General features: G+C 39.7%; 1 protein-coding gene across 1 annotated transcript; it reads right to left on the bottom strand.

The window, feature by feature from the left end:
* Window positions 1–7964: 7964 nt before the first annotated feature.
* LOC307200486 (vomeronasal type-2 receptor 26-like) lies at window positions 7965–13294 on the bottom strand (the record flags this gene model as incomplete). Its single annotated transcript, XM_079949024.1, has 4 exons — window positions 7965–8888; window positions 10912–11139; window positions 11800–12654; window positions 13031–13294. The coding sequence occupies 4 exons, from the start codon at window positions 13292–13294 to the stop codon at window positions 7965–7967; spliced, it is 2271 nt and encodes a 756-aa protein (XP_079805150.1).
* Between the last annotated feature and the right edge of the window lie 5357 nt (window positions 13295–18651).

The following is an 18651-nucleotide window of genomic DNA, read 5'->3' as shown; positions in this document are numbered from 1 at the left end:
CTGTTCATGAACAGACCTTTGGGTATAGGGCAGTATAGTAGTAGTAGTAGTAGTAGTAGTAGTAGTAGTAGTAATAGACAGACGAGGGAGGGGAAGATTAAAAGTCATTGTCCAAGCACATCTAAGTACTTGGATACTGCTTATTATTTTTGAACAAATGCTCTACATTGCATTTCTTACCACGCTGATTTGAAATCTTCCCTTCAGGACATGGGAGGCAACCATAGCAGCAAAATGGCTTCCCTTCCAACTTTATCTTACTATACCCTGGATGGCAATTGTCATTACACACAGAAACGGGTTGTGCCTGTCAATAAATAAAAGCAGAAATGTTCTTACGTCCAGAAATTCTATACTGTATTGGGAGCTTTATATTTCAGTGTTCTCTTCAAACTTACAAATGGTATAACCAAATACTGTATTACTGATTTACTTTATTAAAGAAGTTCTGTATCCGGTTTCTCGCCATTGCTTATCCCAGGGCAGGTAACACCTTTTAAAATGTGACAGAGCATATAAATTCTGGATCTTTGCCCGCTGGTTGGAGAAATGATTCTGAGTACTGAAATTTGCACAAAACATACCTTGTTAAATATGCTAGGCCACACAATTTCATCTACAGAAATTGTGAATACTTTGTCCTTCGCAGCCAAGGGGTCTACTTTTCCAACTTTGACTCGGAGAAAGGACTGGTTTGGGAATGTGACCCAATTTACAATATCAAACCCAGTGACAGCTTGCCCACTTTGATCAAAAGTAACTTGTTCCCCAGCACTATTGTTAAACGAGGCACTTCTCAGATAGCGGTGGATCTAAATGAAAGCAAAGGAACACCATCAAGAATGCACAATGATAGGCAAATATACCGATGGCAGATTACCTTTTGGAAACTATGGTTAGTGGTCTTGCCTACAGAAATCAAATCTAAGGAACAAGCAAAGTGAATTGGGAGAATGGAAAATACAACTCTCCTTTACACATCACTGGCAAATAAGTTTAGAAGTCTGACAATAGTGATTGGTTTCATAGTCTTCACTGGGAACTGAATGCAGGGGAGCAGTATCAAATTGGGTCAGAAGGAAAACTATGGCATAAAAAATAGCATTCAGATGTCAACACTCTAGCTTTAAGACGTAGACAGACATTTAATGGCCTTCTGTTGAACATGGATTTATGATGGATTCCTCCGTAGTAATGTACTCAGGACATTAGCTGCCATGGCTGTAGAGTCAGAAGTATCCACCTCTTCCCATCCATTACTGTTCTTTAGAATTTTGATAAATAAAGGTATGGCTGTCAAATCATACGCCAGGGTGTAGACAGCATTACTGACATTGTGGCTTTGCCCAGTCAACCTCATTTCAAACAGTAGGCCGATTCTCAAGCTTAACCTTCCCAGTGCTGACTTACCTATTTTTTTTACATAGATTGTTGCGTTAAGGAACAATGAAATGCTGTTCCAAACAGATAAAGCTTTTATGAGGTAGGGTTTCTATAATGATACTGACTTAGACTGAGTCGGACCACTGTACCATCTTCCTCTGTGTACTATCGACACGAACTTGCAGCTTCTTCCCCGAATTTCATAAAGGAGATCCTGACATTCTAATTGAGGTTGTCAAAAATTGACCTTGAAATCTCCTATGTGCAAAGCAGGTGCTCTATCATTGACCTATGGCACTATCCTGGCTTGTTGTTAGATAGGTATGATGTCCTATTCTGCATTAAGGCCCTCAGAATATTACCTGCCACTGCTGCTGATTCAGAAGAATCCCTCTCCCATCATATGCCATTGCTCTGTGTCCAAATTTGGATGAATGCATGGCTTGCAAAGCATGTGCCACAGCAGAGACAGCATTGTAGACACTGTAGCTATGCCCAGTCATGCTCATTTCAAAAATAGAGGTAGGAAGAGTCTCCAACTTCTCTTCTCCAGTACACATTTCTTTATCTGTGGTGTCATTCATGGGGAAAGAACATTCAAATGCATTTTCCCAAAAGACCCTGATAAAACCATCTTCCTTTTCCAAGGTAGGGTTTTTCATCTGAAGATATTCCAGGAATCCTATTACCTGCTTGGAAGGAACTGCAAAGGATAAAGCTCCATGGAAGGCCTCTAAACCCAAAATTCTTTGAAAGGGAACTGATGTGAACTCCAACTGGGCTGTCATAATCAACACTTTACCTTTACTGTTCATTTTTATGCCCTGAAATTCAGCAAGCATTGGACTCACTCTAAGAATTACTGTGAGCTGAATATCACCATGTGCGATCACAATGCTGGCACTGCTCCTCAGAATTATTCGGTTTATTCGAGAAAAGCCATTCATTATTTCATCAAATTCACTGGAAAAGGATTCTTTCGGCAGTTGTTCTATGAAATTGAAGCATATACCTCTTTGTGAAAACATGGGAAGCACATTCTGCATAAATTTCTCTCCACTGTCATTACTTATAAAAAGCACCCCAATCCATGTCCACTTAAAATACAGCAGCAACTGAAGAATCCCCCAGGTTTGATGGTCCTCATTTGGAAACATTCGGTTGAAGAAAACAGCTTCCGGGTTGCCAATGGTCATTGGAGCAGAGCCATATACAAGCTAAGACACATAAAGAGGAGATAGGAGGGTTTGTGTCTGAAATACAATTTCAGTATCACAACTGCACCTGAACCCTAAATGAAGATCTAGAAAATGAATCAGAATCATATCCAAGAGCATCTGAAGCCTGTTGGGAACTACCCACTCAAGAGGAATACATATTCATCTATTATAATATCCCCACCCAAATGAAAAAAAGAGAAGAATTATTTTCCTTGCGTACATTCGTTTTTGACCTATGAGCATATTTCAAGGTTATGTCTTTGTTCCCTTCAATCCTGGTGCTTTCTATCTGCAAACACAAAAATTCACGTACAAGAGCATTGAGGAGTAAATTATTCGTAAATCCTAGTTTTATATGCACATCCTACCTGTGGCATCTTGTAGATGTTAAGAATGTGCGCCATGAAATGACAGATGTGAGAATTTGGTCCTGTGATAACAGCTATTGCATTGTCTTGGGCATCACACTTGAAGTTGGGGATAAATCTTCCCTGTGTGGAGAGAAGGTCCATTGAAGCAAGGTAGGTCCAGCTTGCTCTGAAATAGCTATTATAGATGTGCGTGCCCAGGGTAATATTAGGCAACATTTGTGGATTTTCACTGATCTCCTTTACAGCATATACCAAAGCCATGATATGCTGATAGTTTTGGAAGAAGGGTCTGCAATGAGATTGGCCTGCTGTGTCAAAGGGAGTCTGCTTCTGAATATGAAACGTGTAACATTCAATTTCAATATATGCTTGCTAATATCATTGCTTGCGCATACACAAAGAAACACATAGGAAGATAATATGTTTGCAGTGCAGAGAATTGTGAAGAAGCATTAGTACTCATTCCTGTACTTCAACTTGTTGGAATTTTAGAAAGTGCTATGCATATATGGGACACGTGTGGCTTTGTGGTCTAAACCCCTGATCCAAAGGCTTGCCGATCGGAAGGTCAGTGGTTGGAATCCCTGCAACAGGGTGAGCTCCCGTTGTTCGTTCCCAGCTCCTGTCAACCTCGCAGTTCAAAAGCACACCAGTACAAGTAGATAAATAGGTACCGCTGCAGCGGGAAGGTAAACGGTGTTTCCGTGCACTGCTCTGGTTCCGCCAGAAGCGGCTTAGTCATGCTGGCCACATGACCTGCAAAAACTGTCTGTGGACAAATGTTGGTTCCCTCGGCCAGTAAAGTAAGATGAGCACCACAAACCCAGAGTCATTCGCAATTCGACTTAACTGTCAGGGGTCCTTTACCTTTTTTATGCATATATACTTAAATATTTATATAGTTCCATATCTACATACATAGTTTACATATGCTGTATATCACACAATTAATTTTACTGAAATGAGGCTGCATTTTAATGTTATATTTTAATCTAGTTTTTAAGTTGTATTTTAATCAATTGTTTTATATCTGGTGATAGCCGCCCTGAGCCCGGTCTTGGCTGGGGAGGGCAGGATATAAATAAAAATTATTATTATTATTATTATTATTATTATTATTATTATTATTATTATTCAATATAAGGAAAGCAGTGCACTCAATAGGTCTCTGTTAATAGATTGGGTCAGATGCAGACAAGCCTGAAAATTCTGTGGTCTAAAAAGTCAACTGGTTCAAGCTGGACACATGGTAAAGGCAACATAAAGAACCACCAGATCTGGGGGAAAGGTCCATGATAAAGAACTAAATCATTCTCAATAATGCATTGAATTTATGGAGCGAGGGGATGTAGCTTGGCAAATGAAATTAGCAGGATTAGAATCAATGACTAATAATATCTAATGCAATAATGAGAGTATTAAAGTATACACATAGAGATGGGGCACTCAGTCACTTCTGTAACATCCGGGCAAATTCCCTACTACTCCTAAAATCACATCAAGGTAATGGGACTGGTCTTCTCTCTGACTTTGCTTAATATATTGTAAAATTTTAATGTTCTTCTAGTGTGCCTTGGTGTACAAGAAATTCATTACCTTTCTGACATTTAACTTTCTCTTTGTTGATTGTGTATAACTCTGGTTCAGATGACTTTCTAGCAGGATGATACATATACATATTTGGATGAACTTGCTCACAGCTTGGATGCCACAGCACGTTCCAACCATCGATTTTCAGCAACTAACAGTTTTAATTTTCTAGAACCAGCATTATATATTTTTTACCTTAGATACTTCAATTTGGCACAAGGGTAGCTTATGGCATCCTGGTTTTCCTAAGTATATGATAGGTATTTATAGTGTGTTGTATAATAAAGGACAGCACTCCGAGAAGCAGCAGGAAAACTGTCATTGCTAATAAAACGATGAGCTGCCAGAGTTCCTGTGCCCTCCACATACTGGGAAGAGCCTTTGGGTGAGGGAAGATGGCTAATAAAAATTTGCTATCAAATTACCTTAGTTGACCATTTCTACTGCTGCACTACTACCTCTATTCCTACTACTACTACTACTACTAATAATAATTCCAATGTAAAATTAAGTAATAAAATAAGCAATAAAACCTGATCAAAGTTTTGCCTATCTACACCTCACTAATGTTTCATTCCAGTCAACCTCCATCAACTATAACATGTGGCATGGAAATCCTGAGCCCTACAATGAAATTGCGTGGAAAGAGCTAACATAAAAAACTGAGATACAGCCTCATCCAAGAAGACTCTAAGAGCAGATCGGCTGTCTTTTCAACAATCACTTCCCACCCATATAAACCCAAAGACATCAGATCACCATGCCTGTGGATATTACGATAGGATTAAAAACAGCTACTTCATACAAGAGAGCAGCAATCAGTGTCTCAGATGGATGTCCTGTGAAATCCATTTCATCAAATGTCTTGTAGATCTGAGAAATAATTCCAGCAATGATGAGATCTCCAGAATGATAATACTTGTGCGTAATAGAAAGAGGAGTACCAACAGTGCATGTGGCAATAGGAGTGTCACATACCAAATCGGGCAGGAACACAAATACTGAGAGCACAAACAGTATCACATTGAATGAAAATCTACCTTCCAGCCAACAATTTGACTCTTCTAACATGCTTACTGAAGTGGCAGGAACAATCACACCATAGGTTGATTTGGAAGACCTGACAATGAAAATAATCATGTGGGTGGAAGGCTATAAATCTGTCTCTAGACCCAGCTCCAAATGGAGCAAGAATATTAACAACATCATTCAGACTTCATTATTTTTCTGTGTTCACAGGAAATCTATAGGGAATTGACAAGAAGTAGAATTAACCATGGCAATTTTGATAATTATGGGCCGCATGAGCCAATACAATTCAATTGTCATGGTAGGGTGACACAGGTGATACCAACAACATCCATCCAAGTTTTCATCCTGCTTCTTACGTATTAATAATACTTTGATAAACTTTTTTACAATGTTGTTTGTACACCAAGTTTGGCCCGGAGAAGAATGAAATAAACCTTTTTGATGGCTGCTCACTCTTCAACACTGAAGTTCTCCATTGCAGGAAACTTAATCCTCGCCTGAATATCTCTTGTATTTCAACTCTATGTTTCTTTTCCATTTCTAGCAGCCAGGATAAAGAAAATGTGGAGAAAGACTGTGACTATCTGGCACCTTAGGGTGTTTATTTTTTGAGGAGGTGGGGAGTTCAAATTAGTGGGAATGCACCAGCAACAAAGGAAATAAATTGCAACAAAATGAAGCATGAAAAGAGGAATAGAAATTGATGGTTTCAAAATACGATTAATAAATTTGAAAGATGACATTCTTCTCAAAACAACCAATTTATAACTACAAATTTTCAAAGCAAAATTCAAACACAGAATGTATCCTGAAATATCACAGTACAAAAATGTGTTTTAACTTTGATATTTCTCTAATATCCACCTAAAAACTATATGGTGTTTACAGTGAAGAATATAGGAGCAAACCAAAAGTAAAACCCCCAACTGGGTGTACTAATAATAATACAAACCAACTTTTGAATTGCACACATAAATGTATGAATGCATTTTCTAATCAAGTGGGATTTCAAAGAATACCAGCTGCTCCTTCAAATGGAACAAGCGTCTCAATTAATTCAGCTAGTGAATCATCAGACATTCTGCTCTGCAGCCACATTAAAGTCCAAGGATAGACAGTAATGTTTGAGAGCAAAGAAAGAGAAAAGGGTTGTTCCTTGAGAGTAAAACTGTCCTGAAATTGTGGTGAGATGAGGGACTGGTTAAGTCCGGGGAAAGTGAGTGGCGTTTTATTCTACATACAGGACCCACTTTCTGAACACATGAGTACCCAGGTAATCATTTGTTAGATGAGCGTTCACATAACAAGCTTATTCTTTCCTATGAGAGCATTTCTAATATGTGATCTCCCTCCAACCCTACCATGGTTTCTTCTTAAAATGGCAGCAACCAACCAGCAAAAGAGAGACAAAGAAACAACAGATTTGTCTGTTGTCTTCTGCTCCCTGATTTGCCTGATATTCAAATCTCCATTCCCCTCCCTCTCATCATGGTTTCTGCCACCAACCAACAAAACACAAACAAGAATTGAAATGAACAAAATCCACCTGTGTGGATATCTGAAACTTTAGTGCATATACCAAGGTTTAGGCATAATTATTTATGTTCAGAAAACTGAATTTTTACATAAAGACCAGACCAATAATAGGACATTTGTGCACTTTATTTTGCTGCTTTGCTCCAAATGGAATATATTGCTTTTGAGTTACTTTTACATTGCAAATCTTTCCTTTTGACCAGATCTTCTCCCTGTTTGGCACCAAAGGGTGGGAAAGTCTTCTCCTGGCAACCCACTTTTTAGATCCCATTGGTTCTTGCAAGTCACTTGATGTTAAGCAGTTATTTCATCTTCTTGGGGTGTGGCAAGCATGCACTCAATTAAAGTTTGGGGATGATATTCTGAAGAGCAATGTGCTGCTGCGTATTTTGATAAAACATTATTACAGAACGAAAACAGCCCATCCTCTGGAAGAATAGAACCAGGACCATGATTGGAATAGGTCCCTTGAGTTCAGATGTTACCCATCAATCATTCATTAATTTAACAAAATGTATATACTACTTAATCAACTAAAACCTCTATGCAGTTTGTATAAACACTCCCCCCAAAAACCACATTAAGAGCCAATTGACATGAAATTTATCAGTGTATGAACAAAAACAGTATTTTTAAAAGACACATACAACCTTAAAATTCCATGTCTGGGTAAGCTCCAAGAAACAAAACATTGTTTACCAGTCACTAAACTCAAGAAAGTGAAGGTACCTGAATAATCAACATGCCCCAGATGGGCTTTTCATTTAAACATGATTTAGTGTTTAGAATATGTTTATGGAGACACAGGTTTGGAATGAGCAAAGTAAAGAATTCAGTTTGGCCTCTTTATCAGCTGTTCTCTTTTGTTCAAGTCAGGCCTCATCAGAATAATGTAGCATTTGGGGGAAAAGATGCAGATCAGTAACCCAGCACCAGAAGTCAAAATAGAGAAGATCTCTACAGCCACCATGTATTTTCCTTTTGTGCTCAGGTAGGTTGGGATAAACGTCAACCATACACTGCAGAAGACCAACATGCTGAAGGTGATGAACTTGGCTTCATTGAATGTGTCAGGCAACCTCCGAGCCAGGAAAGCCACAATAAAGCAGATTATGGCCTGGAAGCCCATGAAGCCCAGGACACAGTAGAACATGGTGACTGAACCTTCGTTGCATACAAGCACAATCTCTTCAGTCATCGTGTGCATATCTAGATCTGGGAAAGGGGGCGATGTTGCCAGCCACACACAACAAAGACTGGCCTGAATTAGGGAGCAGGAAAGAACAACGGTAATGGCCAATTTATTCCCCACCCATCTCCTGATACTGGACTCTGGCCTGGTAGCCATGAAAGCTAAGATCACTATGGTGGTTTTGGCCAATATGCAAGAAACCGCCACTGAGAAGATGAGACCAAAAGTAATTTGCCGAAGGAGGCAGGTCACCTTATTAGGCTTGCCAATGAAGAGCAGAGCGCAAAGGAAAGAGAGCAGGAGGGATATTAGGAGTGCGAAGGTGAGATCCCTGTTGTTGGCTTTGACTATGGGAGTGTGCCAGTACTTAATGAAGACTCTGAGTACAAAGAACGTGATAACAGATAAAGAATGAGCAGAAACAGCAAAACATATTCCCAAAGGTTCTTCATAAGATAAGTAACTTATATATTTTGGAATGCAGGAATCATGTTGGTCATTTGGATACTGGTCTTCTGGACATTGAAAACACTCATCCATGTCTGGAAAGGAAAACATGGTTTTCTTTAAAATAAAAACGGCAATACATAGTGCACTAAAGTATTTAAGCAGTAATAGTATAAATCCTGAATCAAGGAAGCTCACATAAATCTAAAAGCCATGCTTTTTTCTTCAAAAAAATTAAGTGTTACATTGAGTGGAGTTTCCTCCAAACAGCCCCACTATCTACCTTGGAGGAAGCTGTTTCATTTGGTGGAAGAAGCATCTTCCTTATACTAAGAAAGTGTCTTTATATTGGGGAAATCTTCTCTTAGGAACACAGGAGGCTGCCTTACACCAGATTAGACGATTGATCTCTCTGGCTCATAATTCTCTCTTCAGACTGTCCATGGCTCTCCAGCATTTCAGACAGATGATGCTGGGATTGAATCTGGGACCTTCTGCATGCAGATCAGTTGCCATAACACTGAGCTATGGATGATCTCATTACCCAGAATTATGTCTGCCAAAAACCTCAAATTAGCAGTGATCCAGGAATGCCCTTAGTCACCAGATTGCATATGATTAATTCCACCATATTTCTCTGAAATCATGTGCTATATTAGATTTGATTAGTTTTATTTCACTTTATTACCAACTCTTCCCCCTAAGTTTCAGATGCCATACAACTAAATAAAGTACTACATTTAAAAACGTTTTAAAAAGTTAACACCTTTTTTTAAAAAACCCACCCACATAAAGCCCTTACAAAAATTGTTAGAAAAAGATACAGTGCCGTGACTTGTTATATCAGCAATGGTTATATCACCTTTGAATTAGCAAAAATAAATAAATAAATAAATAAATAAATAAATAATCAATCAATGCCAATGGAGCCTGATATATACATCAATATTTTGGATTAATTCCAATGGGCAGTCAGCATCAAATTAGATGCAGTGGCACAAGAATTTCTGGTTGTGCAATGAAATGCAAGGATCTCTTCTCTCTGTGTGTTCTCTCCACATCTACCTCTTACCTGCTCTGGAGAGCAGAGGGGAAAACCCAGAATAGATTTAGGAGGTTCCAGGGCTGTTCCTGAACAGACCTACGGGTATAGGGCAGTATAGAAATAATAATAATAATAATAATAATAATAATAATAATAATAATAATAATAGAGAGACGAGGCAGGGTTAGGTTAAAAGTCATTGTCCTGGCACATCTAAATAGTTGGATACTGCCCATTACATTTGAACAAATGCTCTACATTGCATTTCTTACCACTCTGATTTGAAATCTTCCCTTCAGGACATGGGAGGCAACCATAGCAGCAAAATGGCTTCCCTTCCAACTTTATCTTACTATACCCTGGATGGCAATTGTCATTACACACAGAAAGGGGTTGTGCCTGTCAATAAATAAAAGCAGAAATGTTCTCACGTCCAGAAATTCTATTTTGGGAGTTTTATATTTCGGTGGTTTCTTCACAGTTACAAATGGTTTGACCAAATATTTTATTACTGATTTGCTTTACTAAAGAAGTTCTGCATCCTGTTTCTCACTATTTCTCATCCCAGGACAGCTAACACCTCTTAATACGCACCAGTGCAGATAAAGACACAATGAATTGTCATTATTTATTTATCTTTTTTATTTATGAATTGCTTCTCATGAGGCTTCATGGAGAAATTTGCTATACTATAAAAACAGATCAAGAACAACTGGATCTATAATAAAAGCAAGAGAGTTGTATAAATAAAATAACAAATTACCATTTCAAATAATTTTCAAATCCATTGCTCTCATAACACTAGAGCTCAGAATATTCAATGGAGCTGAATGTTGAAACATTCAGGACACAGAGAAGGAAGTCTGTCTATCTGCATTGCTAGCTAAACATGTGACACTCATTCGTACAGGACACAATGATGGCTTTAAAAGAGGATAAGACAAATTAATGGAGGATAAAGCTAGCAGTGACTACTAGCCATGATTCCTGTGCTTTGACTCCACTGTTAAAGCCACAGTTAGACCCATGTATTTTTCCCCCCAATAAGTGATCCTGGTTCTTTTCCCCCAGGTTGAGGAAATGTTTCTGACGTACCTGGTTAAACATGCTTGGCCAAACAATGTCATCTGCAGAAATTGTGAACCCTTTGTCCTTGGCAGCCAAGGGGTCTACTTTTCCAACTTTGACTCGGAGAAAGGACTGGTTTGGGAATGTGACCCAATTTACAATATCAAACCCAGCGACAGCTTGCCCACTTTGATCAAAAGTAACTTGTTCCCCAGCACTATTGTTAAACGAGGCACTTCTCAGATAGTGGTGGATCTAAATGGAAGCACAGGAACACCATCAAGAATGCACAATGATAGGCAAATATACCGATGGCAGATTACCTTTTGGAAACTATGGTTAGTGGTCTTGCCAATAGAAAACAAATCTAAGGAAGAAGCAAAGTGAATTGGGAGAATGGAAAATACAACTCTCTTTTACACATCACTGGCAAATAAGTTTAGAAGTCTGACAATAGTGATTGGTTTCATAGTCTTCACTGGGAACTGAATGCAGGGGAGCAGTATCAAATTGGCTCAGAAGGAAAACTATGGCATAAAAAATAGCATTCAGATGTCAACACTCTAGCTTTAAGACGTAGACAGACATTTAATGGCCTTCTGTTGAAGATGGATTTATGATGGATTCCACTGTAGTAATGTACTCAGGACATTCGCTGCCATGGCTGTAGAGTCAGAAGTATCCACCTCTTCCCATCCATTACTGTTCTTTAGAATTTTGATAAATAAAGGTATGGCTGTCAAATCATACGCCAGGGTGTAGACAGCATTACTGACATTGTGGCTTTGCCCAGTCATCCTCATTTCAAACAGTAGGCCGATTCTCAAGCTTAACCTTCCCAGTGCTGACTTCTGTATTTTTTTAACAAATATTGTGGAGTTGGGGAACAACACTGAAAGGCTCTCAGAATATTACCTGCCCCAACTGCTGCTTCAGAGGAATCCCTCTCCCATCATATGCCATTGCTCTGTGTCCAAATTTGCATGAATGCATGGCTTGCAAAGCATGCGCCACAGCGAAGACAGCATTGTAGACACTGTAGCTATGCCCAGTCATGCTCATTTCAAAAACAGAGGTAGGAAGAGTCTCCAACTTCTCTTCTCCAGTACACATTTCTTTATCTGTGGTGTCATTCATGGGGAAAGAACATTCAAATGCATTTTCCCAAAAGACCCTGATAAAACCATCTTCCTTTTCCAAGGTAGGGTTTTTCATCTGAAGATATTCCTGGAATCCTATTACCTGCTTGGAAGGAACTGCAAAGGATAAAGCTCCATGGAAGGCCTCTAAACCCATCATTTTTTGAAAGGGAACTGATGTGAATTCCATCTGGGCTGTCATAATCCACACTTTACCTTTACTATTCATTTGTATACCCTCACATTCAGCAAACATTAGACTTGGTCTAAAAATTATTATGAGCTGAACATCACCATGTCCGATTACAATGCTGGCACTGCTCCTCAGCATAATTCTGAGTACTCGAGAAAAGCCATTCATTATTTCATCAAACTTACTGGAAAAGGATTCTTTTGGCAGTTCTTCTATGAAATCAAAGCATATACCTCTTTGTGAAAACACGGGGAGCACACTCTGTATAAATTTCTCTCCACTGTCAGTGCTTATATAAGCCACCCCAATCCATGTCCACTTAAAATGCAACAGCAACTGAAGAATTCCCCAGGTTTGATGGTCCTCATTTGGGAACATCCGGTTGAAGAAAACAGCTTCAGGGTTGCCATTGGTCATTGGAGCAGAGCCATATACAAGCTTAGAACAATAAAGAAAATTGGGAGATAGGAGCGTTTGTGTCTAATATACAATTTCAGTATCACAACTGCATCTGAACCCTAAATGAAGATCTAGAAAATTAATCATATCCACAAGTGTCAGGAGCTGGTTAGGAGCTACCTAATCAAGAGGAATAAATATTCATCAATTATAATATCAACACACACACACCAATGGAATAATGAGAAGAATCATTTTCCTTGATTACATTCATTTTGACCTCTGAACAGCTGTCAAGGTTATGTCTTTGTTCCCTTCAATCCTGGTGCTTTCTATCTGCAAACACAAAAAATCATGTACAAGAGCACTGAGGAGTAAATTATTCATAAATCCTAGTTTTATATGCATATCCTACCTGTGGCATCTTGTAGATGTTAAGAATGTGTGCCATGAAATGACAGATGTGAGAATTTGGTCCTGTGATAACAGCTATTGCATTGTCTTGGGCATCACACTTGAAGTTAGGGATAAATCTTCCCTGTGTGGAGAGAAGGTCCATTGAAGCAAGGTAGGTCCAGCTTGCTCTGAAATAGCTATTATAGATGTCCATGCCCAGGGTAATATTAGGCAACATTTGTGGATTTTCATTGATCTCCTTTACAGCATATACCAAGGCCATGATATGCTGATAGTTTTGGAAGAAGGGTCTGCAATGGGATTGGTATGCTGTGTCAAAGTGTGTCTGCTTCTGAATATGAAACGTGTAACATTCAGTTTCAATATATGCTTGCTAATAACATTGCTTGCATGTTCAGACACAAAGAAACACAAACAAAGAGAATATATTTCCAGTGAAGAGAATTGTAAAGATACCATTCGTGATCAATCCTGTATTGGAGATTTTAGAAAATGCTATTCATATATACATATATATTTATATAGTTGCCTACCTACTGTACATATAGGGTTTACATATGCTGTATATCACACAATTCATTAATATAAGGAACGCAGTACACTCTTTAGGCCTCTGTGAAAAATATTGGGAAAAATGCAAACAAGCCTGAAAATTCCAGTTTACTGGAACAGGTAATGTTTTAATAATTTTAATTCGCTAGCACATGTACTTTTTTTTTACGTTAAATATTTAATTTGGTACAAGGGTAGCTTATTGCATCCAGATTTTTCTAAAAGTTTGAGAAGGATTTATAGCATATTGTGCAGCAAAGGACAGCACTCCAGCAGAAAGCAAGAAAACTGTCATTGGTAATGGAATGATGAGCTGTCAGAGTTCCTGTGCTGGGAAGAGCCTTGGGGTAAGGGTAGATGGCTAGTAAGAATTTTTGCTTTTGCTTTTGCTATCAAATTGAATATTATATCAGCTGTTGCTGCTGCTGAACTACTGCTACTCCTATTACTACTACTACTAATACCGCTGGGTATAGGGCGGTGTATAAATAAATTTAACAACAACAACAACAGAATTCCATTGTTAAATTAAATACTTCAAACAGCAATAAAACCTGATCAAAGTTTTGCCTATCTACACCTCACTAATGTTTCATTCCAGTCAACATCCATCAACTATAACATGTGGCATGGAAATCCTGAGCCCTACAATGAAATTGCATGGAAAGAGCTAACATAAAAAACTGAGATACAGCCTCATCCAAGAAGACTCTAAGAGCAGATCGGCTGTCTTTTCAACAATCACTTCCCACCCATTTAACCCAAAGACATCAGATCACCATGCCTGTGGATATTACAATAGGATTAAAAACAGCTACTGCATACAAGAGAGCAGCAATCAGTGTCTCAGATGGATGTCCTGTGAAATCCATTTCATCAAATGTCTTGTAGATCTGAGAAATAATTCCAGCAATGATGAGATCTCCTGAATGATAATACTTGTGCGTAATAGAAAGAGGAGTACCAATGGTGCATGTGGCAATAGGAGTGTCACATACCAAATCGGGGAGGAATATAAATACAGAGAGCACAAATAGTACCACACTGAATGAAAATCTACCTTCCAGCCACCAATCTGATTCTTCTAACATGATTACTGAAGTGGCAGGAACAATCACACCATAGGTCGACTTGGAAGAACCTGTAAGTGAAAAAAATCAAGTGGGTGGAAGGCTATAAATCTGTCTCAAGACCCAGCTCCAAATTGAGCAAGGAATATTAACAACATTATTCAGACTTCATTGTTTTTCCGTGTTCACAGGAAATCTATAGGGACTTGAGAAGAAGTAGAATTAACCATGGCAATTTTGATGATTATGGGCTGCATGAGTCAATACTGTTGTGGTTTCTCTGTGCTAGTACAGAGGAAAATGTAGTTATTACAGCTCAATAGAAGCCACCTGTGGTCATTTATGGGACTGCAAGAGGCAGGTGAGCTAAGAAAAAGCAAGATGAGGCCAACAGAAAAATAAGGCAAGAAGGAAGGGAGGGAGGGAAAGAAAGAAAGAAAGATTGTTAGTTTTTTCAAACTTGGGCTGAATTTAAAAAGTGAGAAAGAATCTAAATACAAATGGGAACTTCAATTGCCATGGAGTAGGGGCAGCTGTCCCCTTGTATAGGAGTATGCAGAGTCAGGCAGGGGCATTTTGCCACTTGAGACAAAACGTGTGGCAGGGCCCCCACCCCTGATCCTGCTGCCATGTCTTCTTCCTTGCCTCCACCAGACACCTGCTTCTGAGCATCCAACACTCACCACTACTGGGTGTTTGCCTCTACCTAGTACTTGCCACCTCTTTCTGCTCTTCAGCAATTGTGTACTCGCACACCCACTGCTTCTAGGCCCTATCACTCCTGCAGGCTGCACCATGGCCTGCTTGCTGTCACCAATTTGCTACAGGCAACAGGCAAGCTGCAATGGAAGACATGGCAAGGCCATGGTAGGGGGGCACCACTGCACTAGCAGAGGAACAAAGCACCTGGCATATTTGGGAGCCCACTGCCCTGAGGCAACCACTTCACAGTGTCTCATAGAGGACCTGGTCCTGGGAGCTCATAATACGGGAGAAGAGGGTGATGAACAGAGTGACTTACAAGCATGGCCCTTTCTTCCTGATCTTTCTTTCGTTGTTAGCTCAGTACCTGCCTACCCAGCCCACAGTGTTTTAATCCCCTTTCTTCCAAGAACCCACCATTTTGACACCAGATTAAATAAGACAACCCTGGGATACACACAAGTTTTCAATCCGTTTTCAATCAGTTTCTTCCTCCCCAGTCATCTGGTCAGTCATTTGATGAATGGAGAGGGATTAATAATCTTCTGCAAATGATCTGCATGAATAAGAGAAGAGGGACTTCTGTCAAATAGTTTTTGTTTGGTCAAGGAACTCTCCAGTGTGGTGTAGTGATTAAGAGCAGTGGATTTGTAATCTGCTGAACCGGGTTTTATTCCCTGCTCATCCACATGCAGCTGCTAGGTGACCTTGGGCTAGTCACACTTCTTTGAAGTCTCTCAGCCTCACTCACCTCACAGAGTGTTTGTTGTGGGGGAGGAAGGGAAAAGGAGATTGTTAGCCGCTTTGAGACTCCTCAGGGTAGTGGTAAACCAGGGTATCAAATCCAAACTACTCCTCTTCCTCCCCTTCTTCTTCTTCCTCCTCCTCCTCCTCCTGGTGAATCTAAATAAGTTTTGGGATTTAATAAAAGGAAAGGAAAGTATATCCATTGACTGGTTTAGGTCACAGCCTGATGATACTTATTTCAGGGCATAGTGAGGTACAGGATTGCAGGGCATACTTCCAGGCCAGGGGTATACAATCTGTGGCCATGGAGTCAGAAAATCTAAGTAACTACCAGACAATTGCCAATCTCCATTTCTTGGGCAAGGTTTTTGAGTCGGTGGTCATGGACCAGATCCAGGTGACTTGGAGGAAACTGGTTTTCCAGATCAATCTCTGATTTTGTCCCAGAAACAGCTTTGGTTGCCCTGCATGATGACCTCTGTCCAGAGAGAGACAGGGAAAATGTGTCCCTATTAATACCACTTGACCTCTTAGTAGCTTCTGATAACAGTGACCTTGCTATCCTTCTGGAGCAGCTGTCCGAGTTAGGAGCAGGTGGTGCCACTTTGCAGTTGTTCTGGGCCTACTTGGAGGGTCATTTCCATAGGCCGATGCTTGAGGACTACTCTACAGCCCTGTGGAGCCTTCCATGTGGGGTTCCTCAGGGTTCAATTTTATCTCCCAGACTGTTTAACATCTACATGAAACCACTGAGTGGAGTCATCCAGAATTTTGGAGTACATTTTCAGCAATATGCTCATGACCCACAACTCTACTTTTCCTTTACATCTGCAGGTGAGGCAGTGGAAGTGCTGGACCAAAGTCTTGTTTGAGTAATGGACTGGATGAGATCCAATAAACGCAATCCAGATAAAACTGAGGAACTGCTAGTAAGTGTGTCCCTAGACTAGACGTATGGGAGGTTACATGCTCTTGATGGGGTTACACTCCATAAGAAGGAGAGAATATGTAGCTTGGGGATACTTATGGATCCTTTGCTCTGGTGACCTTAGTAGCACAGAGTGCCTTACATCAATTTAGGTTGGTGGGCAGTTGCTCCTCTTTCTGGACAGAGATAGCACAACTATGATTGCCTGTGCTCTGGCCACCTATATGTTAGATTAATGTAATGCTATAATGGCTTGGGTCTCTCCCACACACGCAAGACAACTCTGTCGGTTAATTATTTTCGGATTTATTAGCCAAATAACAAGCCCCAGTCAGAGCTCAGCTAATCTTCGTCATTCTCAGGTAGCATAGTTGTTGGAACTAAGCTCTGTTCCCTCCCCCCACAACAGGAAAACCTCCACCTTCTCTTCCTTTCCTTTTCGAGCTTCTCATAAAGTCTCGTGATCATACGAACTTTTGGAGAGGGCAATGCCGGTATTCCGGGTCACTGTCTGGCTGGCAAGCTGCATTCTTTCACTCTGTCTCTCCCTTCTGTTATCCCTGTGCCCAGAGATCAAGTTATGGCTGCTCCCTACTGCTTCTCCCTCCCCTCCGCATTCCATTCTTATCTGCTCTCTCTATGCCAGCGTTCTCATTCCTTGTCAGTGAAGGAAAGTAGGTGACAAATACATTATACACAGGGTTGCCTCTGAATTCAGTTCTGATGATGATGCAGAATTCAGTGCCCAGGTTGCTCACTGGGGCAAGATGATCCTGTACCTCACTATGCTCTGAAATAAGTACCATCAGGCTGTGACCTAAACCAGTCAATGGATATACTTTCCTTTCCTTTTATTAAATCCCAAAACTTATTTAGATTCACCATGTGTTTGTTGGAGGGGTGGTTATTGGTTTGTTTGGTTTTGCTTGTGCTTTATTATGTATTTTGTATTCGAATTTTGTACTTTTCTTTTGCGAACCGCCCTGGGATCTTTGGATGAAGGGTGGTAAACAAATATAATAAATAATAATAGGAATAAAAAAGATATTGGAAAACATTATTCAAAAGTTTCAAATGTGTCTGATGAATGGCACTGTATATGATATTTTGTTGGGTATAAAGATATTAAATTGCATCCCCCCTCTAGAAATAAATAACTTAAAATGTGATTCTTCTTTTGTCTTATTCTTAAGGCCTCATTTTTTTTGAAAGCTGTTTGGCATTGTGTACATTCCTGTCGAGGATGGCCGAATAAGATTTCTGCTGAGATAGGGAAAAACATGCTATTTTTCCTCCTTCCTGAAATGTCTCAGGGAACTTTTATCTCTGAGTAGGTGATTATCTCCTCTCCTCTCTAATTACCAAATGAAATAGGATTATTTCTGTCTCTTCATATAGTCTTCAGGGAATTCCAGTGACCACTAAAACAATGAACCAAGCCTGAAGCACTGTGTTTATATTCCATGTGCCATTTAGAAGTAGAGAGCCGCAGCATTGAGAGTGCTGTTTCTTTACATTGTACATTCCTGTCTTTGAATATCTCTGATGAGTCTCCATTTAATTCAAATCTTTATTTTGGAAGAAATGAGCTGGTTGCTGATAGAAAGGTCTCCATGGAAT

The sequence above is a fragment of the Podarcis cretensis genome (assembly GCF_951804945.1).
Source record: "Podarcis cretensis genome assembly, chromosome: 13".
Taxonomy (NCBI): Eukaryota; Metazoa; Chordata; class Lepidosauria; order Squamata; family Lacertidae; genus Podarcis; species Podarcis cretensis.
This window is presented reverse-complemented; position numbering and strand designations above follow the sequence as displayed.